Below are 25,796 nucleotides of genomic sequence, written 5' to 3' on the forward strand. Positions count from 1 at the left end.
TCTCTGTCTCTGTCTCTCTCTCTGTCTCTCTCTCTCTCTTTCTCTCTTTCTGAGAGAGGGGGAAAGATGACATAGATAAGGAGGTCTGAGGAGGACAACTTGAGTTGGAAGGCAAGCCTACATGGAAGTGTGGTGTCAGCATGACCTTCCCTCTGGGTTTTCCTCTCTTTGTAATGTATTAATTGTGTGCGTATGTGAGTTCAGGTGTGTGCACATGGAAGTCACAGTTTCTGGTGTCCCAAGGTCCTTGCCTTCCACCTTGTGGTAGGATCCCTCTCGTTGTTTCTGTGGCTGCACTGCTTACTCTAGGCTGGTGGTCCACAAGCTTCCAGGCGACTCTCTCATCTCTTGCCTCCCATCTTGCTGTAGGAGTGCTGGGGTCACAGGCGCTCACCACTACATCCAGCTCTTTACATGGGTTCTGTGAGTGGAACTCAGGTCATCAGGATTGTGGACTAGCTAGAACTTAACGGAGCCATCTCCCTGGTCCTTCTCATCTGATTTTCAAATGAAGCTCAGATCCTAACATCAGCATGAAATAGTCCATTTGAAACCATGGCAGTTCATTTAGTTGGCCCCTTCTCCTTACTGCTGCAAGCATGGCTCTTCCTCCAGGACACCTTTCACCATCCTTGGGTCAGATGTGTGCTCCCTTCGGCAGTGATTCCACCACACACTGTCTTCTGCCACCATGGCACACATTTCTCAGCATTTATCTGGCTTTCCACCCAACTAGGAATCTCTGCTAAGGCATGGTACCTCATAGTGAAGGCCTGAAAACAAAGCAGAGCTAGCATCTATGTTGAAGGCAGAGCAAGGAGGCTTGCCAGAGTATTATGGGAAGAACACAAGCTCTCCCTCATCCAACTGAATAGCCAAACCACTTCTAAGAACTTAAACTGTGTCAAATTGTCCAATATACACAAAAAAAAACCTGAAAGGCAGGTGTTGCCACCCCCATTTTACAGATAAGAATGCTGGGGTACAGCTTGTTGAAGAAACTTAGCCAGGATCCCAAAAGTAAGTATCAGCAAACAAGATCTAACTTGTTGGTTTCAGAATCAATGATCTCAATGCCCCCACTTTCAGCAAGTTCAGTGTACCAGGAAGGAGACTGTCACACTCAGCAGGGAAATGAAGCACATCGCTGTGCATGCAATGTCTGTGCGTGTGTTAAATTACCCATCTTCCTCACTAGTCCAGTGAGAAGATGCATTTTTCTTTGCATAGAGAAAGAAAGTTAGGTATCACAGTCATGTGTGGAAATGGGAAATCTGAACTCTGCTCCATCAGCCACTGTAGTTGGTAATGAGGAAGAATTTCAAAGAGACATGGGTTCATGGAGAAGTAAGTAGACATCGTGAATATAATGGAACACCATAAAAGTAACAGCAAGTGGATAAATGTTCCAGACAACCTCAAGGAGTCCATCTTCCCATCCATCCAGTCAGCCATCCATCTACCCATTCTTCATACATCTGCAACCCATCCACACACCTATTCTCCATCCATCAATCAACATATTCTTCACCCTTCAAGCCATCCTCCATCCATTCATCCATCCAGGTATCACTCCTTTGTTTTACAAACATTACGAGAGTTCATAATTTTTCACAACCATTTGATCATCCCTCATTTTTCAGAGAAAAGAGATACAGCCTCTGCCTTCCAGAAGCTCCCAGTGAATGGTGACAAAGATCTTAAATGAAATCCTCAAAATACATGTTGTGGAAGCTATCTAGCCAACAAGGAGCTTCCCTCCATGTGTAGAGTTCAGGGAAACATTCAGAAATAAAGGCTGCCGGTAAAGGATTGGAGGTGGAGAAGGCATCCCAGACAGTGCTCTGGTGTTAAGGAAGAGCTCAGAACTCTTAGGTGTATGCTCTGAAAGAAGAGTGAAAGATGCATCCCATGAGGTACACCGGGGAGCTGACCTGGGAGGAGGCCTGCTGGCCATCCCAGGAGGACTGGGGCCTTTGGAGCATAGAAATCAAACCAGTAATACATGAGCCAGACTGTAGCTGCTTGCCCGTGTGTGTGTGTGTGTGTGTGTGTGTGTGTGTGTGTGTGTGTGTGTGTGTGTGTGTGTTACTTCCAAACCTTTCCCAACACATTGGAAGATATAACCACAGCTGGCCAATATGCCAAGTGAAACCACGTGGCAGCTGCACTCTTGAAATGGGGCCGGGGTTGTGCTGTTCCTGGGAGTCCTCAGGCCCTCCTCACTCCTCACACAGTCACACTCCCAGCCAACCTAGTACTTTATGAAAGCTCTAGCATGGAGCTACAGACAGAAGCAGGGAGTCTGAAACAAGTATTACTGTTGCCTTCAGTTCATATGTTCTGAGTAGCTTGAGCTTGGAACTTACACTCTGAGAACCTGACCCAGACTTGGGTATGTTATTGGACACCCTAAATTTATGCTAGGTTAAGCTGCATCCACTGGATTAAAAGATGGTGGCCTCAAAAACTCCCTGTTAACCACAATAGCAAATTAATTTCCACTTAATCGCCAGCACATTTGATTGTGTCACCCAATTCATTTTCCAAAGGAACTCTTTGGAAATTTTCCAGTGCATTCACAACACACCAGACCTTCTGTGTGTCTGCAGAGAACACTGACCAAACACCAAAAACTGAGAAGTTGGTGTTACGTTAATAATTACTAGCAAATTAGACCTGATGGGTCTACTTCCAGCCTGTTTACCTGTCTAATAGCAATTTATATACATTGTGGTAACAGGCACTGCTGAGGGCACTGTCCCTGTATTGTGTAATTCATGAGATGGCCACAAAAGCTTATGAGTACCACATGATTTTGTTTCTCACAGCTGAGCAAACTAATGCACAGAGAAGTTGGAACCATTGCCCCAAATCACACAGCCAAAAAGTAGCAGAGGCATATTCAGCTTCCTGTTTCTATTTGTCGCACATGCCTTTCTGGGATAATGCCAGGAGCCCTTGTGCAACTTTCTCTGCCATAAAAATGGGGTCTGTGGTCCTTGTGGTCAGCTCTTGCAATGACTGAAGCAGAACTATCCCAGCATGTTCATACCAGCTCATTTCCCCGCTAGTGTCTTATGCTATTGAGGATGCTGGATGCAAACCTAACACTAGAAACCAGCTGGGGTTTTGAAGCTGGATGGATCACTGCAGTTTACACACAGCCGTAGCTGTTGGGCTGTGAGCTGTCTTTAGGAAGTGGCCCCCGAGAGCAATAGCCTTAAGGTTAGAAAGACAGCTTGAGTCAATGACTGAAGAACTTTAGTTTGACTGTATTTCTCATGTTCCTATTTACTGAGTGTTTCTCACAGTCACATCTGCATCCTTTTCTCAGGCTGTTCTGGGACTTTCCACTCTGTTCTCCGTAGCCTCTTCCTTCATGCCTCTAAGCCTTCCCTGGACCCTGACCATGGACCAGAAAAATGGCTGCTTCTCTTGAACCATACTTGCTACCTGTCCAGTGTCCTTTCTGCCCTCAGGGCATGAACAGCACAAGACACATGTTCAGCATATGCCCCTCGAATGAGAGAAGCAAATCCAGAGACAGGTGACTTACCCAGGGCCGCAGAGCTGGTGGGCAGCAGAAGACAGCGCTATAGGCTGGAGTAGGATATGAGCTCCCTATGGATAGGAAGCACCGTGCATCTGTTCACCACTGCATCCTTGCCTCTGGTACACTGCCTGTTGCATGGTAGGAGGCTTAGGGAAGGATTGTTAAATGGATATGTGAATAGCAACATTGTTTATTGCTTCTTTTGTCCTTGCCTTCATAGAAGAACAAGGCAGGGTCACAGAAAATGATGGCTTTCTCTTGGCTGCATTTTATATGCACAATTGATAAGCTATTTGCCCACTGCTAAAAATACGTACCCCTGGCAACCGTTGGATGGATAGTGCTTAGCTCAAGATGTTTAATCAAACAGCGACAACCCAAGCAGAGCCACAATTAGCCTCTGACACCCCAGTGAACTCCAGATGAACAGCCCGGAAGCCTCTGACTTCCTGTTAGTCCCCTGGCACCCAGTGACCATCACCCTGGGTCTGCAAAACAGCAAAAGGATAAATGACCATCCTCTGCCCAAGGCAGACACCAGCTGGAGCAGATGGGCAGGGTAGGCAGAAAGTGAACACATGGGACGAGTGCCATGGAGACTAGCCAGTGGGGAACATCACTGGGTACCGGAAGAGACAATGGGGTCATCTCAGTCATGTGCAGTGGAGTTCATGAAAGTCATAGGATCTAGAAATCCCTTTATCTTCTCCTCCTCCTATTCCCAGGGGTCCCTACAGGCCATATGGCTCCTCTGAAAGGCATTCTTTACTTCCCTCAACTCTCTCATGCCATATACATGTTTGCTGATATATACTGCTAACCTAAAAGGGAAATAAAGACAAAGTGGACTAATTATACATAATGATCCATTCCCCCAAGTTAATTAAAAATCATATGAACAAGTAGGTGCCTCAAATGGAATTTAGAGTCTCATAAATCATGTTTGAATTCAGGGATCAGCACACTCTTGTTGATTGACCTGTGAAAGTTACCTAATCCCACTGAGCCTCCATACTCCCATCTCTAAAACAGAGATAGTTATGATATCCATCTCATGTTATGAGGGCTAAATTCAATACATATTAAATCTTCAGCAAGTGAGATGCATGCAATAAGTACTTAAGAAAGAGAGGGTTTCTGGGTGCTGGGATATACATGCTAGGCAAACTCTCTGTCCAGGGTTACATGTCCCACCCTTAAGAACCATTATTTTAAATGTATCAGCTTTGCCTAACTCTTCTTGTAGGATTCACATTGGAGGATGAGAAAACTGTCTGGGGCATTAGATATGATCATATTCCTCTTCCAGACCTTGGCATTTTTCATCTATAAGTGAATGAAAATCATACCCACTTCATTAGTATGGATAAGTGCTAGTTGTAAATGGTCTTCAACTCTCAATGATGTTACATTCTGATAGACCTGAGAAGTCTATAGTAAATTGAAACCACAGGAACTTGGTAATGGGTTAATACATCCAATCTACAGAGAATTCTCTTATCAACATAGCACACAACAGACTCTTGTCTGTGTTTCTTCACCACACCAGGCCTAACTGAGCTGTGGGTGTTGTCAGCACTCAGCATTTAAAGACAAGATTGTATTTCAAATCACTAGACCATAAAATTATCCAAATTCAGACCTTAAAGTATGGCTTCTGCTGAATGCATAATCATCTTTGCCCCTTCAAAAAGTTGAGAGATACTCAATGAAAACATACTGTGACAGAGACCCTTCATATTGGTATTCCAATTTGAATATGCAACATCCCCCATCAGTTCATATTCTGAACACTTCTTCCCCAACCAATGACACTATTTGGGAAGGTTCTGGAAACTTCAGGAATTGACCTCTAGCTACATGAAGGAGGTCATTTTAAGTGGCTTCTTAGGAGTACATTATCCCTGTCTGTTTCCTGTCTTGCTCTTTCCTGACCTGCCATGCTTGCCAGGGTTCATGATGGACTGAACCCTTTGAAACCAAAAGCCAAAACAAGCATCCTTCCTTTAGCTTCTTTGGTATAGAGGTTTGGTCACCATGATGAGAAAAACTAACTAATACAATAGAATATTATAATATTAGACAGTGTGTCATGTTACAGTCATTGTGTGTGAAGAAGTTAGTTCAGTGCCTTACACTCAGTAGCTGTTAGCTGCTCTGAGAGAATGGCAGGGATCTTCACATCTTCTGCCTCTTGGTCTCTTTGGCCCATGCTGTTCACTCTTTTTCCTCTTGGGCCAGTGAAACCCATACCCCCACTCCATCCCAGATGTGAGCTATGATACCATGTTGATGGTTGAACTTCCGTTACTAACCTGTTCTGTTTATGGAAATGGAAAGTGAGGACCTGAGAATGGACAGGCACCTGGGACCTACATCAGAACCCAGCCTCACACAGAGGCACCTCCTGCAGCACTCCAGGAGTCTAAGAACACTTGTATTGACTGATCTTGACACTTGAGTTAGAGAGCTCTTGTCCAGAGCTAGCTAGCCATTCTGGTCTGCCACATAGACCGGAAGGCTCAAATCAAGATGGCCAATGCCTCATGGACTCTCCCATCATTGACTGTCTCTCCTTAGGAAACCTGGTCATGATAGTTATATGTGCAGAGCATGACTGATGACAGAATACTTCCTTGAGCCTGGAGCTAGCCAGGAGCTTTACATGCACAGATGGCTTTAATCTTCACAGCAGACCTTTGGTCCAGGAGCCATCCTTCCTCTCATTTGCTGATGTGGTATGTGAATCTTGTGTTTACATAGCTTGGCCAAGAGTGCCAGCTGGAAAAATGAAGGTTTGGAGCTCCATGAGATGGGCCCCACACCTGGCACCAGTACTGGTGAAGAGGGTCAAGAACCTGATCCTAGATAGGCCATAGGTCCTAGGGGAGAACCCAATACAATCATTCTGCTAGATTGATATAGTGTTTAAATGTCGCCTATGTCATGTTGCTGTACCCATAGATCGGAGCATCTCTCAGCCCTCTTCAGAGAATCTTCCCTTTGCAGTAGACAGCAACTAACACAGAGACCCACAGTTGGTCTAATGCTCAGACAATAAGAGATGGTGGCATGCTCAGCTCTAAATGATACATCACACACAAACACACACACACTCACACACATACACACACACACACACACACACACACACACACACACACAGAGAGGGGGCAGAGAGATTTGTAAGAGTAAAATGTGGTGGATAACATCACGGAAACTGTTTCCTGAATACAATACGGCGGGTGCACACAGGAACTCACAGAGACTGTGACAGCACACTTGAGACCCCAGCAAGCTCAAGCCAGATGAAATCCCGGCACAGAGATCCCACTAGTAGCCGAGGAGCTGTTGACATTTGAATGCTGCTGGGTGAGGGAAAGTCAGTTTTCTCTAGTAATATAAGCCCTGGTAGCTTGACCGCATGCAAAGTCAGGCCCCACTCCCAAAACTAAGTAGACAGCACTAACCAGACTTGACAGTAGAAATTAAAAAGAAATCTCAATGTTGGATGGGAGGATAGAGTGAGTAGTTAAGGGAGAAGATGGGGGGCAGAGATGAATATGTTTTAAATATATTATACTATAAATTCTCAAATAGTTGACACAAATGTTGACTTTTAATGACTGAAGATTTAGGAGACTAACCAGATACCCTCGAGTCCAAAAATCCATACATCTCCCGTTATAAGTGTCCTAGCCATTCTGATAACTCTCCCACTTGGTGATTACTGCGCAGCCACCTGCCTGCCCAGGACTAGCTCCTGTAAAGCCCTGGCCCATCTGTCTTTCTGACAGACTCCCAGAGATGAGAAGGCACAGCTGCATCCATCACTCTGTTCTGAACTTGACCCAGAATGGCTCCATCAAGTGCTTGCAAGAGGCTTCTTCATTTTGCCAGCTGCGCTGTCTTGGCCTGGTGGCATCTCCACTCTGAATATCAGTTTTCCCCTTTGTTCACGGAGACCAGGGCCTGAATTCCACCGGCATTGTCATCTCCCTACACTTTCCTATGTATCAAGTCTCTTCTCCAATAAGCTGAGTTTACTTTACAAGCAAACATCTACCACTGCTCTAAGTGGAAACATAATGTTCATATGATACCCCTAAACTATTTCATTTCATTGTGTGCTAGAATTTTTGCAAGCTCTTTATCATGAAGTTTTAATACATTTACAAACAATGTAAACTATCTTTATAACTTCCTAAGTAAGAACATTCATCAATAAATTCCATAAAACCAGCTTATCTATACGAAGCCATTAATACACAGTAATTCCTCAATAGAAATTAGCACATGGGGAAATATAGTTTGGAATCTTTTGGGGTCTGTTGGCTGCCTTAAATGTGGCTTTATGATCAAAGTCTAAAGTTGCCATGGTTACCTAAGGAAGTTGCCCCTGGTCAAAAATTGCCCCTTCTCTTCTGCTGTCAAGAGAAGGCCAATTGATCGGCAGGACTGACTCCTGCCTGCAGCATGGACACTGGCTCACTGCTCCACTGCCCTGAGTAAACCTCCCCTGGGACAGCAGTCTTCTCTGCTCTTGCTGCCTATTAATCCACAGAGGGAGACTTGTCAGTCTAGTCTACAAAAGAAACCACTGCTTTGTGCATGGCTAGAGTCAAGCCAGAGAGGCTGCATTATAGATCCCACACTCAAGATCCACAGGCCAAATCCACAGCATTGGTCTCACCTTGGCAGACATCACCAATTCCTCCTCATCCCACTGAACTCAGCTGTAGTTGAGAGAACACTTGCAACATGGTGGTTGGCAAGGTAGCCACTACCAAAAGATTTCAGATGAAACTTCTTGTGTATAAAAATAGAAACAAAGGAAGTAGAAACACTGGTTTGGAAAATAATCCATTCAAGAGTTAAAATGTTACTAATATAAAAGTGAATCATATCCACGAGGAAAATAATAGAAAAAAATATAATAGAAGTAAATAAATAAGGAGCTACAAAAAATTGAAGAGGTGCCAAGATAAGAACTATTTTTGCATTTTGTGGATAATTTCATACATACATATGTGTTTTGACCAAACCCATTGCCTGTTCTCTCCCGTCCAGGTCCTCCCCTCTCTACCCAATCACTTTAGCCTCCCAACTTAATGTTTTCTCTCTTCTTTTTAAACCTAGAGTCCACTTAGTGCTGCCTGTACGTACATAGGTCAGGATGTTCTTTCAGGGGCTGCATCTCTGAGGAACACTCACTCTCCCTCCCCTAGCAGCATCAATTGCTAACAGCATCCTTCCTATTGCTTCCCTCCAGGAACTAATTTTTTAAAGAAAAAAATGTTATATCAAAGGACACAATAGTCAAGTGAGTCGCTACCCAATGATGGCTCTTAAGGGCTTAATTCTGTAGATAATGATCAATGTTCTCTACCAAGGACAGAAGCAAAAGAGGACAGAGGTTGCATAAGCTACAACTGGAGACTGAGATTAGAAGCAATGGGCCAGGGAAATCAGAATCTTCCCTAAGGAAGATTCCTAAGGAAGACTTTTAAGGAATGCTCTGATTGTTCCACCTTCCCTCCTTCCTTCCTTCATTCATTCTTTCCTTCCTTGAGCATTTTAACTCTCTCCCACTTATCTCTGCATCTAAAACAGATCTGGCCTCTTGTACATGCTCTGTGATTGTTAACTGATACCAATTTGCTGGGTTTTAATAGACAACAATAGCTAGCTGTTTTAGTGTTTACTCTGTGCCAGGAAATACGTTAAATATTTTGCATGCATTATTTCATGCAACCTCACAACAACCTCACAGCTATGATACCCATTTAACAGTTGATACTAAAGCTCCAGGGTTAGGACACTCGCTGAGCATTATAGAAACCTTTCTCTTGGGATTTAATTGTAGGCAGCCTCTTCCACATTCCTCTAAGGAAAGGCTGTTAAATGCCTTGGTACTTTGGGTGAGGTTCTGCCTGCAAAGAAAGAACAAGGCCACTTGACCCTTCAGAGTCTTTCTTGGAGAATGGAAAACCCCAAAGTTGTCCATCCCTTGGGGTGACATTCCATTCCCAACTGTTACTTCACTGGTCCACAGTTAGCTTTATGTTCCTCATAACCAACAATAGGAAGAAAGCTCTGCTTCCCAGAGTTCTTGACTGGGGGAAGTGGAATCATGGGAAACAAAGATGGCCACTGGCAACATTTGGAACTGGAGATATAGGATAAGGCAACTACTCTTGGGAGCTCCTCCCCTACTTCTCTTGTGAAGACCCCCATCAGAGTTCAGAATATAATCCTGGAAACCTCCAAACATTTTTCCATAGACACCAGAAACCAAGTCTTGCAAGTGTCTTACCTTTCCTTTTCCTCTCCAACCCCCACAAAACCCCCCAGAGAATATCAGAATCAGTGAGGAGGAGGAAGGCAGAACACCCATCACTCAATTCCATCTGCTCACCTCCCAACTCTAAGCAAGGTCATTGGCAGCTTTCTACCCAGAAAGCTGCATGATTGCTCTTCCTAAAACCCCATCTTGGGAAGCCTGAGGAGTAGGCAATGACACCACCAGAACAGCCCCAAATGCCAGAGGCCAGCCTGGCATGGGAGCTGGCACTCCTCATGCAAGAGATAGGCAACTGGAGGTGTGTTCAAGTGACAACTGAAAGAGGCGAATGCTGCCTCTCTGGAAATTCACAAGGATGTAATTTAGGACGCAGAGAAACAGGATTTGTGAAAGGTTAGGCCAGGAATTTAATTAGCCCAGAACAGCAATTCTCTGCATAAACTTTTTCTCTAAGTTTTGAGCACTCCACGGATGGGACAACAGTGCCGCCAGTGCCCCTTCTCTTCACATAATCACTGCAGCTATCAAGAAGTTCTTCTCAGTATCTAACCTAGTCTTTTTATAGCTCCAGCTTGATCTCTTCTCCTTCCTACAAAGTCTCTTAGCTACCTGTAGGAGGGAGGTAAAGGGAGACGAGACAAGAGGTCAGACAAGAGGGAAGGAAGCATATTTTTCTTTAAACCAACATTTCTATTTAGCAGGATTCACCTTGTATAAAAACACAAAATGCTTAAGGAAGCACCATGCCAAACTCCCCAAGCAATAATGGTAATAAAGAACGTCCAACAACAGAATGCTTCATAAGTCTGACAGACCTGGAGAAAAAGGAAACCTAGGATCTATCTCTAGCTGAAAATGTTCAACTTGAGCAGTGGTGTTCCTGTATAATCCCACCTTGTAGCACTAATCATTATTACTAATTATGTTATTATCATAGATGTAAACATCCTGGAGACACTAGCAAACACCTGCTCTACTTATCTATTGCAACATTAAAAAATCTCCACAACATGAAAACTAAAAGCTAAGATTTATGGTTACCTGACCATGGTTCATGGGTGATGGAGCTTCACGTACCAGGTCTGGCTGTAGTCACCTGGGGTTCTAGACCTGAGCACCAAAGATGAAGACTCATCCCATTGGTGAACACTGATGTTAGGAATCCCCACACATGGCTTCTCCAAGTGACACAGCGATCATAGAATAAAAACTGGGCTTTCTAGAAGGAGTCATGGTCCCAAAACAAGGTTCAAAAAGTCACTTATGACATAGCATTAACAGTCACACAAAGCCTTCCTGATAACATCTCAGGTCAATGTCACAGGAGGAGCTCAAGGCAAGACATCTACATGGACATGGACACCAAGGGATTTGGTTGATTGGGGGCAATCAGAGAGACTAGCTACCACAATATTGGAATGGTTATTTAATTTCTTTTTCAATGTACGTGTCTGTGTTATGTGTGTGTGCACTGTGTAGAAGTACACATGCCTAGGAACTCATGGCAATTAGAGAAGATAGTTGGCATCCTTCTGTATCTCTCTCTATGCTGTTCCCTACTGCCTTGGAGCTCACTTTTCTTTAGCTAGCCTGTGTCCAGCAAGCCCCAGCAACCTTCCTGTCTCCACCACCACCCATCATGCTGTAGTTAAAGACACACGCAGGCACAGCTGGCTTTTTACATGGGTGCTGGGAACCTGAGTTCAGGACTACATGCTTGTGCAGCTAGTGTTCTTACCCACTGAGCCGTCTCCTCAGCCCTCCCCTCTGTCATGTACAGATTAAATATAACAACTCGGATGGAATAGTACTGTCTCCTGGCTCCCCACCTTTTAGCTGTGTGTCTTCAACAAGGGACTTCACCTCTCTGAGTCTCAAAGCTCTCAAATCATACTTCTGCCCTTACACGGTGGTTAATATGAAAAAAGATGTTGTGAAATGCCCAGGACATAGTAAATGACGAATGAATAAGTGTTGGTTATTATTATACACTGGGATAATTAAGTCATTGAAAGATTAATTGTTAAAGATAAAAATTAGGGAAAAAAAACAGCAGAACAGAAATTAACTCAGAACTCCAAGTGTTCCATCTCCCCAGCCAGCTGTCTTTTCCAAGGAACCTACAGGGACATCATAGTCATCACAGACACCAAAAACATCTCTGAAAGACCTCGGACCTTTTTCCACAGCCAGTAGACCAATAGGTGGGATGACCTGATGGCAGGACTATACTCTTCTCCCTGCCACCCTCCCAGTCTTCTCAAGTCTGAGGACTGTAAGCTGTGCATGCAGGAAATGAATCCTCCCAGGAATATCAGAGCTGCTTTGCAATCCCAAAGCATGGACTTTCTGTTCCCTGAGAGCCTGAGCTTGTCCAACTGCACCAGGACCGAATGGAGCCTAAGCCAGTTGGTTTTAGAGGAAAACTGTGAAATGCAATTTCAGGCAGTGGTGGTCTGGGTTTCTCAGCTCATTTGCCCCTTGCAAAGGTGCACCAACTCTGTCAACACCACTTTCCCTTTGTGGAAAAATGTCTGACAGTGGAAATGATGGATTTTTTTCATATGGAAGTTAAAGCAACATCAAGCCATAGAGTTGACGTCCCTACCTTCCCATCACTTTTCTAGAAAATCAATACACAGGTCCCGCCAGTCCCCCCAAGCTCACCTCAAGGTCTCCAAAGTGTCCCTGATATTAGCCTGGGATTGGGGTGATCTCTCTGCTCACACAAAAGAAATGAGAAACTCGGTGTCAAGGATTAGTTTCTCAAGAGAGGCAATTACTAGAAACTTCAGGAAATGTCAAGTATGAATACCTGGCAATTTTGTTGGCTTTGATGGCTTGCTTGACTTAAAGCATTCATTAGGTGGGGCTGGAATATTTTTTGCAGCATTTCAGTTTGGAGAATTTTTAGCACCCTGCTTCAAGCTGCGTTCAGCTGGGAAGGAAGAGAGAGGGTCATAGACATTCTACAGAACATTTCCTGGGGAGATCCTGGAATTTACCCATCCCTGCCTCCTGATAGTTGTGGAGGCCACAGGAATAGAGAAAATTTGGGCACTGCTCGATGAGTGAAGAACGATTGTGAGAAATGACAAGACTTTTATAAATTTGAATGAGTGACTGGAGACCCTTAGGGAACAAGTAGACAGCTCAGTGTGTAACAGCGTTTACTCTGCAAGCAGAAGGACCTGAGTTCATATCCCCAGCACACATATAAAAAGAAATGGCCAGACACAGCTGCAGTGCCCATAACCATGGCATCCTGGGGAAGAGACAGATGGATCTCAAGAGCTCTCTGTCCAGCCAGCCTAGCTGAAATGGAAAGCTTCTAGTTCAGTGAGAACCTTATCTCAAGGCAATAGGGAAGAGCATGACAGCGGAAGACACACGATGTCCTGCTCTGGCTCCTCCCATGGCTTACACGGGTTTGTACCCATACATTTACATGCATCTACCACATGAAGCAAACCACATACATGTGGGGAAAGGCAGGAAGGAAGGAAGGAGAGAGGAAGTGAGGAGTTTAATATGGGAAGTCCCAAAGAGCTAGGATCTCTTCCTGGTTTCTTCACTTGCTTGGTTTCTTTGGACAACTAATCCAAATGTCAGTTTCCTCATCTATAAAATGGCAGGCTAGTCTCATTATTTTGTCCTTTGAACACATCTGCTTCATTCCCAAACCTTTGCACATGCCATTCTTGCTGCCTAGGATCCTTGTTCCATCATGGAGGACTCTTTGTTCTCTCCTTGACCAAGCTCAAATGTTACTTCTCATCCCTTGCCTTTATTCTGCATGGTATCACCATCCAGGATTCTCTTATGTGTTGATTTGCTCATTTATTTATTTAGTCGTCTTCTTACACTCTCTCATCCCCATGACAGGAAGAAACTTGTCCATTTTGCTAATCCCTGTGTCTTCAGCACTTCGTGCCATACCTAGCTTTGAACAAACTAATGAAGGAATGAATGAAAACAGTTCACAGTCACCAAGCCCTTATCGTGGGCCAGGTACTGCTGCCTCTGTGAAAATTGTCTTGTTTAAGTATTCTTCCATCTGAGATAAACCTCATGAAGTGGATGTCTTGATTAGTCTCCTTTTATAAAAAAATAAAAAAATAAATAAATAAATAAATAAAAAATAAAAAAAATAAAGCACAAAGTGATTGAATAAATTTGCCCCAAATCTATGAGCCAGTAATAATAGAGCAAGGATGGAGCCCCAGGGCAGTCCTGCTCCAGATCCCACAGGCTTGGCTATTGTGTGCCCTATGTCATCAGGACCTACTGCCTGATTTCTAGGAAACTGTAATTGTATGATATTAAGTCAGGGCAAGTAAGGACCAAAGGCAGCCCTTTGACCCAGACACCCTTCCTAAACCTCTGCTTTCCACTGTGTGCCTGCTCACCAGCTTCACTATGCCACTGTATGCATTCTCATTTCTCTCATCAGTGTGTAGCCATTTGCGGGCTATTTACACACTCTGAGTGGAGACCCTGACATCAGCAATACCAATTTGTGCCCACCTTCAGCCCATGCATGGGTCATTGCCTGCAAATATAGATGCTAAATACTTGGTGAAAGGATTTCCAAATAAATAAAACATTTTGAAACGCTTTTCAAGAGAACACAACAAAGCTGTTTAATAAAAGAGAGCTATTAAATGCAAAAAATGCTTACAGAGCAAGCACAAATCAATATAAGTGTTCTTTGCCTTAATAAACCCAGAGCTTCATGCATTCCCACCCCTGGGCCTTTGCACATGTTGTTTCCTTTATTGAAATGCCTTCTCCTCCCACATGTTTTCCCTGTTTTCCTGTTATTAGTTGTTTTTTTACTCTTTGGCTCTTTTATTCTTAGCTCTTGGGGGGGGGGTGCCACCCAGTCCAAAATAAATCACACACACACAGAGTCTTATTCTTTCTTATAAATGCCCGGCCTTAGCTTGGCTTATTTCTAGCCAGCTTTTCTTAACTTAAATTATCCCATCTACCTTCTGCCTCTGGGCTTTTATCTTTCTCCATTTTTGTATACCTTTCTTTACTTCTTTCTCTGTGGCTTGCTGTGTAGCTGGGTGTCTGTCCCCTGATGTCCTCCTCCTTTTCTTGCTCCTTGATCTTTCCTCCCAGATTTCTCCTTCTATTTATTCTCTCTGCCTGCCAGCCCCACCTATCCTTTCTCCTGCCTCACTATTGGCCATTCATCTCTTTATTAGACCAATCAGGTGTTTTAGACAGGCCAAGTAACACAGTTAAACAAATGCAACATAAAAGAATGCAACACATCTTTGCATCATTGAGCAAATGTTCCACAGCATAAACAAATGTAGCACGTCTTAAAATAATATTCTACAACATTTAACTCCTTATTTGTCCCTTGATCTCAGCTTGAACATCACCCCCTCAGAAACGTGTTTTCCGGTCTCTGCTCCTGGCCTACTCCTTCCTATCACACACTATAACCTGAATTTGTGCAGTTCTTTGGTGAATATTTTTCTCTCCCTATAAATTCCAAGATAGATTAAAGCAAAATAGACAACATTTGTTTCATTTACCAGCTCTTCCCTATATACAGCTCATGGGTTCTTAAAAACACATTAACTTTTGGGATATTGGGTCTATAAATACAAACCATTTTATTTTAAAGGTGGTATTTTCTGAGGTGGGGTCTTACAGAGTACACACTCACAATTGTTCTTTATCAGTTACAACAAGGGGGTCCCCACCCCATTGGAATAAATATTATTAAATGATGATCTACAGCATGTACCTTGGTCCTGGGCTTGAAGCCTGGCTAATAACCAGCACTCTGTTGTTTCTGAGTTCCTTGGAGAAGAGCAAGAATGACACAGACTTAAACGGAGTAATAGTCTGCCCTACCAGCTACTGAGAGGGCATGGAACAGCTGAGCTGGCATTTACACATTCAGCTGTTGGGAGTGTAAATTAGTAAAACCACTTTATAATTAGTTCTCGATTTCTAATACAGAAGATGCACACTGTAGGCTCGTGTGTTCCAACACTTGGTCCCCAGCCAGTCTGCGGCATGGAAGGTTGGGAAATCTTTAGGACACAGAGCCTTGCTACAGGAAAGGAGTCCCTCGGGGCAGGCCTCAATGCCTGACAGCCAGGCTTTCCATCAATCACTTCTCTGCTTCCTGACTGTAGACACATGTGAGCTGCCGCCTCATGCTCTCACTGCTGTGCCTTAAACTGTGAGCTAAAATAAACCACTCCTCGGTTAAGTGGCTTCTTGCTGGGTATCTAATCACTGCAAGCAGAAGAATAACCACAACTACACATTCTAAAACATAAACACACTTCTGTGTGCGCTACCCAGAAAACTCACATGGACATGCTTCTCAGTGAGAGTCATACTGAGACATGAACTAGCACACTCATAATGGCAAAATCCTGGAATAAATTCAAAAATGCTTGGGTGTTGAAATACAAAACTATATGTAATATGTACATAAATTATATGTCTTAGTGAGGGTTTCTATTGCTGTGAAGAGACACCATGACAGGGTGGCGTGCTGGCTGCATCTTGATCAGAAGGCAACAGGAAGTGGACTGGGGGCACACTTCCTGTTCTATTCTTGAAAAACTCTTAAGAAGCTTGAGCAAAAGAGACCTCAAAGCCCTCTCCCACAGTGACACACTTCCCCCAACAAGGCCACACCCACTCTAACAAAGCCACACCTCCTAATAGTGCCACTCCCTTTAGGGGCCATTTTCTTTCAAACCACCGCATTGTACTAAGTTGTTACAACGCTATGTAGTTGCTCACATGAATAAATTAGAAGTCAGAGTATTGCCATAGCTAGGTCTCAAAAACGCACTGCTGAATACCAAGAAGAGAGAATGGAATGGATTAGGATAATGACGGTATGGAAGAGAAACAGCAGGCAAACATCACCCTGAGCACAGACTCCGGTTCCCCTAGAGAGAGGGGAGGGAAAACAATGACATTGGAGCTCTCTCAAGACAGGCTTCACCCCTACCCACAGTGTCATTCCTCTCTTACAGAGGAAGGAACCAAAGAAGAACATGTTCAAAGTCCTTCAGTTTTAGGACAAGTGTACCAGGCTCTGGGTGTGCGCTCCTTGTAAGAGGGTTCTATATGTGAACTACATCATGCTTTGCCTTGTGTTTGGGTTCAGGGCCTTGCTGTGCAGTCCTGGCTGGACCTCAGTTCTCTTGCTTTAGCCTCTCACATGCTAGGGTTATAGGCATACACCACCATGTCAGTCTCAGGTAATGTTTTAAATGGCTACTGAGAAGTAAGTGGGGTGAAGAAAGGGAGCACGTAGAGGAGGGAGGGGAAGGGGGGATAGGAAGGAAGGGAGGAGGAGCGGGAGGAGAGGGAGAGAGATCAGACTCTGGCTCTGTTCCTGGACCTCAGACAAAGGACATAAGCTCTCTGAGACCCTCATTTGCAGAGCAGGATTGACAGTGTCCGGAGTTGATTGTAAGAATAAATGAGAATCCGTTTTTATCTAAATAACTTTCAGATATCATCCACTGGGTTATTGCTTTTGAATTATTCCCTAATGCCTTTCTAAATGCATCAGGGAGATTCATGTTTATAAAGCTGATCAGTGTGTGTGTGTGTGTGTGTGTGTGTGTGTGTGTGTGTGTGTGTGTGTGTTTAAATACTCATCTAACCCTGGGAACAAGAATATTTTGCTATTACTTGTACAAAAACCACATACATGTGTGATAAATGAGTGTATATAGATATCAATTATTTATTGGCTATGATTATCCTGAGGGAAAAGAAATGGGATGATTAGAGAACAGAAATAGAAGAGAAATTTCTGTTTCTTTTGGGATTGTTTTTAAGTATGCACAATGTATGCTGAACGCTTGCTCCAAAAACCAATGCAATTCATTTTAAAATTAATGTGCAGGTCTCTTAAATGCACTTCAAAGTGGTCCTAGAATGTAAGTTCCATAGAGGTTCTTAAGAAGTCATGCTGCTGAAGATGTAGCAAAGCGGCAGGGCATTTGTAAACATGTAAGAACCCTGAGTTCTGTACCCAACACCACAAGGAAGGTGTGCAGCTTAAGCACCTTAGAGGCCAAGGCCTCCTAGCCCCGTTGCATCACTCACTTGTCTTGCTGCTGTGACAAATTGCAACTGAAGAAAGGAAGAGTTTGTTTTTGGTTCACACTTTCAGGGTACAACCTGTCATGGAGGGACAGTCATGGCATTGGGAGCAAGAGGTGGCTGGTTGCATTGGGAGCAAGAGGTGGCTGGTTGCATCATGTCCACTGTTGGGAAACAGAGAGAGATGAATGCCTATGGTCAGCTGGCTTTTTCCTTTGTATTTGGTCCAGGACTCCAATCCAAGGACAATGCCACCCACTTTTAGGGTGGGCCTTCCCATCTCAATTAACCCAATCAAGAGCTCCTTCACAGACATGCCTGGAGGCTCATCTCCTGGACGATTCTAGATCCTGCCAAGTTGGTGATCAGCATTAACCACCACACCCATATTTCTGAACAGTCAGTCAGACAGACTAATTTAGAATGGAGGATTTGGTCCAGGAATACAATACTGAGTCTCCTGAGCACTCAGGGATCCAGTTTCACATATGTAGTTAGATAATGTTAGCATCATTTCTCAGTTACATGAGGCACAAATAAACTATAACATGAGTATTCATTCACATTGTATCCAGCTGTTCGTTTGAGGTGTGATTTGTGGTGCCGAATGTCCCACAGAAATATTCATTTGATCCTTTGACACGTGTTAGAGCCCCCTGGAAAGCTCAAGCCCGGGGCCCCACCAGTAGCCAACAGTGATCTTTGCCTTGGGAATAACCTTGGTTATCTTATCTCCACAGCGAATATCCTGACAGTCATCATCCTCTCTCAACTAGTGGCCAGGAGGCAGAAGTCTTCCTACAACTATCTCCTGGCACTTGCTGCTGCTGACATCTTGGTCCTCTTTTTCATTGTTTTTGTGGATTTCCTACTAGAAGATTTTATTTTGAGCGTGCAGATACCTCCAATCCCTGACAAGATTATAGAAGTGCTGGAGTTCTCCTCCATCCACACCTCCATTTGGATCACGGTCCCCTTAACTGTTGACAGGTATATCGCTGTCTGTCACCCACTCAAATATCACACAGTTTCCTACCCAGCCAGGACCCGAAAAGTCATTGTCAGTGTTTATATCACCTGCTTCCTGACCAGCATCCCCTACTACTGGTGGCCTAACATCTGGACTGAAGACTACATCAGCACCTCCATGCATCATGTCCTTGTCTGGATCCACTGCTTCACCGTGTATCTGGTACCCTGCTCCATCTTCTTCATCTTGAACTCAATCATTGTCTACAAGCTCAGGAGGAAGAGCAATTTCCGCCTCCGTGGCTATTCCACAGGGAAGACCACTGCCATCTTGTTCACCATCACCTCCATCTTTGCCACCCTCTGGGCCCCCCGCATCATCATGATTCTCTACCACCTCTATGGATCACCCATCCAGAACCCTTGGCTGGTCCACATCATGCTGGATGTCGCCAACATGCTGGCCCTTCTGAACACAGCCATCAACTTCTTCCTCTACTGCTTTATCAGCAAGAGGTTCCGTACCATGGCAGCTGCTACACTCAAGGCCTTGTTCAAGTGCCAGAAGCAGCCTGTACAGTTCTACACCAACCATAACTTTTCCATAACAAGTAGTCCCTGGATCTCACCAGCAAACTCACACTGCATCAAGATGCTGGTGTACCAGTACGACAAACATGGAAAGCCTATAAAAGTATCTCCGTGACCCTGTAGGGCTGGCACTTGTGCCTCTGTGTAATCTGTTTCCAGATGAGAGGGTGTCCAATGCTCTGGTTGAACAGCTCTCCTTAAGAGTGCTAACCTGATTTCCTCTCTCCACAGACTGAGCAGCTCTCAGACTGGCAGATGAGAAGAAAGGGAAGAGAAGAAAGGAAAGAGTGAATCTTGTTTTTCTTTGTGCACTTGTTTTCACAAAAATCATCCTGACAGCCACAGTTCCTGCTGGCTTAAAGATGCCATTGGCAGTTATAAACGCCACCATACTGTGACCAGTAAAGACCACAGTAGAGAAGTAGTTAGTGCTGGTACCATCTACAGCCACTAGGAACCAACCACTAGAATGTGTGGTCCACCAAGTCACCATAGTGTGTAGCTGAGCCACACTCTTCTTCCAATGAGTGGAAGTCATCCATCATTTCCCTGTACCATTTCCAGCAGCTAACAGGGCTGACTGATTTGGGATTTTTTTTCCCCTAGATACCATTTGTCCTTGAAAGAGTTGTGGTCTCCAGGTGGCCCTAGCAATTCTGGCTGCAGAATGACAGCATGGGGAAAGGGAAGTGTCAAATACCATCCAAACTGTTGCTGAAATATCAATGGGGAGATTCCCAACAAACATGACCATGTCCTTAGACCTGGGGTCTAAGGTGCAGTTTTCTATTTGCCATAATGTACAGATTTGATGTCTCCTCCAAAACAAAGACCCTACCTGGTGTGTAGGAGAAAGGAGGAATTCTTGAGCCCAGAAAAACAAAAAATCAAGCCCACTCTTGCCACTGTTTCAGTTCATCCCTGTGTGAGCTGTATCCGTTCCTTGCATTCAAAATCCCTTCCTGCTGTGGCACTGCATACTTTTCCCGGAAACGCCTTCTGTGTCAAGTTGTGAGCCCTGCATCCTTGCTTGCTCAAGCCCTCATCAAATGCTTTCCATGAAGTGACCTCTTCACTGGAGATAACTGCAGCTCTTCTGGTGAGAAGGGATGCCCAGCTCCCACCACAGCCCAGCTGGCATGGCCATATAAGATCCTAAAAACAGACACAACTGTCATGGAGGGGTAGTTGTGCCAACCACTGGTCTGTCCCTTGATCTAAGTGGCTCAGTCAGGTGGTGCCTGTTATCAGTAAAGCTCTTTAACTCATATGCTTCGAAGGTGACAAAATTTATTCATTATTCTCCCCTTGCATGGTCAAGGTAAGAACAAATCTAAGATGCAGTGATTAGAGGCTTCTCTGAGAATTACCACATGTATGTGCAGACATAGAATACACACATGTAGACATGACTATATTAAATTGGGCCTGTGGTGTGTTTTAAAGAGGATATACACGCTAGAGTCCCTATTATTTTGCATTTTTATTTGTGCTCCTCTTCCACATTCCCAGTACTTGAACCCATTCCTGGTTTGGAAGAAACCTTCCAAAATGATTTTTAAAATTGCATGATATTTTTGGTGAGCAAACTAAACGTAGTCACCTGGAACACTTAGTTCCATAGACTTGATTTTTATTGTATTTCCTCCCTAAATTGGAAGGCATGTCTCTATTGTCTTAGGAGGTTCTGTAGCAAAGGAATGGGATGGAAAGGCCCCTGGGGCAGCACAAGTGCTAAACCTCCACCAAGGCCCTTCAAGACTAACCCAGTGCAGTTTGGGATTGTATTGTTCCTAATGGTGTCCGTTCTTATCCCTTTTAAATGACTTATGGGTGAGTCTCACCAGACCCAATGGTTAGATTCTAAAGTCAGTGAAAAGAGAATGACCTTACAGGGCTATGGTTCCTGTGCATAGTTCCTCAGGAAAGAGGACCTTTGGATACCCAAGAAGCTACATTTTTCTCCAGTGTTGGAACAGGCTGAAGATACTTTGGCTGAAGATAATAGAGTCAGCTGGTGTCTAGGGAATATATTGTATTATTGTGATGTGTCTGAGAATGTCAGGACCCGGATGCAGCAAGCCACTACCACTGAACAGTTTGCAGAAGTTATTCATGTGAGGGATGAGCAGAATCCCAGTTCCTATCTCACTTGCTCCCCAGAGCAGATGCTCAATGAGTGAAATGTGAGCAAAATTTCCCACATCTCTTGAATTGTATTTCTTTCTTCTCCCCCCAAGCATGTACAAGTGAATGTATGTTCATTAGCTGTGTGTATGACACAATTCCACTGCACCCCCTATAAGGAAACATTGACCAAAGGCTACCTATGCTGAATAGATATTATATATGTGTGTTTATTTATTTTTTAAAATGCATATCTCTGAAAATGTTAGTTTGAGCTAGCTATACATAAGCGATTCAAAGTGCAATATCTATGAAGGTTAAGCAAGTTCTTTTTGAGGATGTAGACACAATGGAGAGTAAGACTTTGACTCTCAATGCTGTCTGCTCTATGTTTTTAATCTCTAAAACAATTAATTATTTAAAAGCTGGGTGTACCCTGGGAATGCTTTCCCCAGACACTCATTTATTACTTTTCTTAACAGTAGAGGTTCTACAAGCATCCTCTGTTTTCTGACTACATTTCCTATTTCCCTAAGTAACCCTTTAAGCTAGTCCATGAAAGCACTCCAGAGAGTTGTTGCATATTCTCTCTAAAGTGCACATGGATACCCTTTGGATTAGGCTGACATAAACAAATATAAATATATATAATCAGCCTAACCCAGAAGGTATATACATACATATATCACCTGAAGTTTATTTAAGATTACAGAAGGAATATTCACTTATTGTTGATAATAATAACAATGGATGATGATAAAGTTTTTTTTTAACTTTAAAAATTGTAAGCCTTTTCATTCAGGCTGGGTTTGGAAATGAAGCCTTGACTACTGAAGCCTGTCACATAAACAGCTGCTGCTAAGGGCAAACACCTTAGCCTGGGTTTTTGTGGTGCTTCTTTCAAAGACTGTTCACTATCACCTCCATTGCTGTATGATTTGTGTCCTTGGACATGGTGACAGTGTCATACATGTACATGCCAAGTCTTTTTCTTAGCAACTGGAAGCCTGGGGAAATAAATGAGGGGTACAGCAGACAAACCATAAAAGATAAGCCATGTGAAGGCATGAACATCCATGTTCCAAACACCTTGCCGCAGAAAAAGGGTTATTTTGCACAGCTGGTGCCTACTTGTCTGACATGGGGAGCCCTTTGAAAGTGCATTCAGGACTCGACTCACTACTGACCACTACTGCTTGAAAATGGAACAAGAGGCCACCACCGAAAAATAGGAAATGCTCATATTTTCTTAACTAGATAAAATATTGTGTCTGGACTAGTTTGTATTCTAATAAATTCTAATATGGTGCGTACTTGGTGTTTGCTATTTGCATATATGGTCACTCAACTGCAGAACGCTGGTTTTTATTCACATTATTTTTAATTGATAAATCATAATTGTATACATTTATGGGGTGCAATGTGATGTTTTGATATATGTATTAAATGCGCAATGATTAAATCAAGCAAAGTAATATGTTGCCTCACTTATATATTTGTGTTGACACATTAGAAACTTACTTTTGTGTCCATTTTGAAGTTTAAAATGTGTTATTTTGATTAGAGAACTTCTTCTATGGAAGATGCCTTTGTCTAATAGAATCTTTGTACCCTTTGACCAACAACTCCCCGCTCCTTTGCTCCCATTTTCCCAACCTTCTGGTAACCATTCCACTCTCTGTTTTTATGGGTTCAATGGTTTTTTGTTTGTTTTTGCATGTTTGGGGTTTTTGTTGTTGTTATTTCTAAACATAATTGATATCATATGATGTTTGTCTGTTTGGAGCTGAGTTATTTCATTTAGTATTATGTTGTCCAAATACCAAAATACTGATGAATGTTTTTAAATATTTTTAAATTAACATTTTACTTTTAGATGTTAGCATAATAATAGAATCCCAGGCTGGAAAGACAAAAACAAACAGACAAACAAGAAACACTAGAGTCCCACCTGTTTCTTTGTTGGTCATATGGATTTCAAAAGGTTAGACCATGAAGTTCTGCTTCCTGGAATTCTACATCACTCACTACTTGATATACATCTGGATTCTTTTGTGATTGCACCCTCTGTGAGTTGTTGAGGCAACAAGGGCTGTAATTATAAATAGAATTAGCACATGGCAAAATGCTCAGACTTCCATGTCAGGCAATTGTGGATTCATGTCCCAGCTGTGTGATGGACCAGATATATGCCCTTCAGCAGGTCCTTCAAGACTATAACCTGAAGGATTGTCCTTAGCTGGAACATGCTACAAATTGTAATATTTTCAATTTGTCTGCAAAGCATTTAGATGTTCTCATGGTGAGACATCTACAATTTGGAGTGGAGCACTGTGGGTGGGCTATGTGACCCTGGGCAGTGTTCTTAATCTCTCTGAGTCTCGGTTTCTTCTTCACAATGGGGGCTGATCACCTTTCCAGTAAGTACCTTAGTCAGTGCTTATCAGTATCAGAATTTTTACAGCTTCCCTTGTATAACACTTTACAGGTAAGGTTGCTAAACCCAAAGAAGTGAAAGGATACATTCAGAATGAAGCCCAGGTCACTCAGTATGTTACCCTTTCCACTGTATCTCACTGGACCATCTGAGTCATCCTCCAAAAGGTCACATTATTTTCATGCCCCTTTTTTTAGAGTTGGGAATATCACCTAGTTCTGCAGCTCTTCAAGCGCAGGTCACCCAAGCATGAGATATATTATAACTATATCATAATTAAAATACACAGCTTGACATTTCTCTGTAAGGTGGAACTCTTCCTTAAATTGATTGTATCAGCTCTCAAACTCTCTATGCATTTTCCCACACAAACCACCATCAATTCTGACAGCCACCCACAAACTATTGTCACAATCCATCTTTGCATCAACTTAGAGACTGAAAGTGACGTATAAGCTGAGGAGAAGTACAGAACAGCAGAAAAATTGTCGAAAGGGTCACAGGATCTCTTAGCCATGCCGCAGTATCCTCATAAATTTTTCTCACCAGCTCAGAAAGGCAGGATAAAAGAGAGCTGATGGAGGCTGAACTGTTAGATAATGATCCTTTTATTAATACATTCTCCTAAATGATGGCTCAGCCTCTTTGGAGGGTGAGCAATTAATCCAAATACTTGCCAGACACAACAAGAGGGATGAGAGGCTTGTGTCTACCAGGATAAATAGATACTGTGAATATCCTGGGTTTGTTGGGAGAATGTGTTGCTGTGATGCCCAAAAAGGAAAGAAAAGAGTTTCCTGATTTAAAAAGAGCAAATAAGGCTACAGGGAGGGGGAGACCTTGTCATGAACTCTGCACAGGGTATTACCCTGTACATGAGCTCTGTTACCTACAGAATGACGGTGACACAGTATTTCTTTCCAAGTGAGATGTAACCAGAGGAATTGAGTTAAAACTGCAGCAGGAAGTATTTGTACTAAATCCAAAGAAGAAACCTGCATGAAGGTGTCTATTAACTCCACAAATGAGAGTCAATGGCAGCTCTCAGAGTCTGCTTCTCTGCACCACAGAGAACCAAACTTAGAGGTTTCAATGTAAAGACTTCACTCAGGAGACTTCATGACGACCTGAGCAAGACTGAAGAAGCAGTAAGCACTGCTGGGACACCTGGGAAATGATGGGGAAGGCCCGCCCTCCTCTGCTGTGACATTGGAGGAAAGAGTGAAATTGCAGCTGAATGTGAGCTGGCATCTTGGAAGAGGGGCTTTCCAGAAAAGAGGGGCTCTTCCATACTGTTGTCAGACTTGGGATGCCAGAGAGGAAAGCAGAGTCACGTTCCCCAGCTATCCTTTCCTTTCTTCTGATGTCTACACAGATGCCTCCCACTGCTGACACTCAAACAGAAGTCCATGAGGGAGGGAGAGCAGGTGGTTCATTTACAGTGAGCAGACCCCCATGCAGCAAGTGAAGAATAGGTCAAGAACAGAGTGAGACAGGAAGCAGCTGCAGAATAAACAACGAAATTTGGAGCTTTATTTTTACTATCATTGAGTTCTTCAAGAAACAGTGAGGCTCTTGAGATGGTATCATCCAAAGATCCAAAAAGAAAGCTAAGACCCAAGAAATCTCCCCTTACTCAAGAGCATAGAATCTATGTGTTGGTAAACACGACTTCAGTAATCTTTCTGCACACTTTACAA

The 25,796-nt window shown here is 43.4% G+C and overlaps 1 protein-coding gene across 1 annotated transcript in view; it reads left to right on the top strand.

Moving 5' to 3' along the window:
* Gpr139 (G protein-coupled receptor 139) overlaps positions 1–23,374 on the top strand; it is a 45,017-nt gene extending 21,643 nt beyond the window's left edge. The window contains exon 2 of the mRNA XM_028867804.2: positions 18,713–23,374. Within this exon, the coding sequence (XP_028723637.1) occupies positions 18,713–19,647 (935 nt within the window). The 3' untranslated portion in view covers positions 19,648–23,374. The remainder of the gene's footprint in view (positions 1–18,712) is intronic.
* Positions 23,375–25,796: the final 2,422 nt, after the last annotated feature.

The sequence above is a fragment of the Peromyscus leucopus genome, chromosome 1 (assembly GCF_004664715.2).
Source record: "Peromyscus leucopus breed LL Stock chromosome 1, UCI_PerLeu_2.1, whole genome shotgun sequence".
NCBI classification, from domain to species: Eukaryota; Metazoa; Chordata; class Mammalia; order Rodentia; family Cricetidae; genus Peromyscus; species Peromyscus leucopus.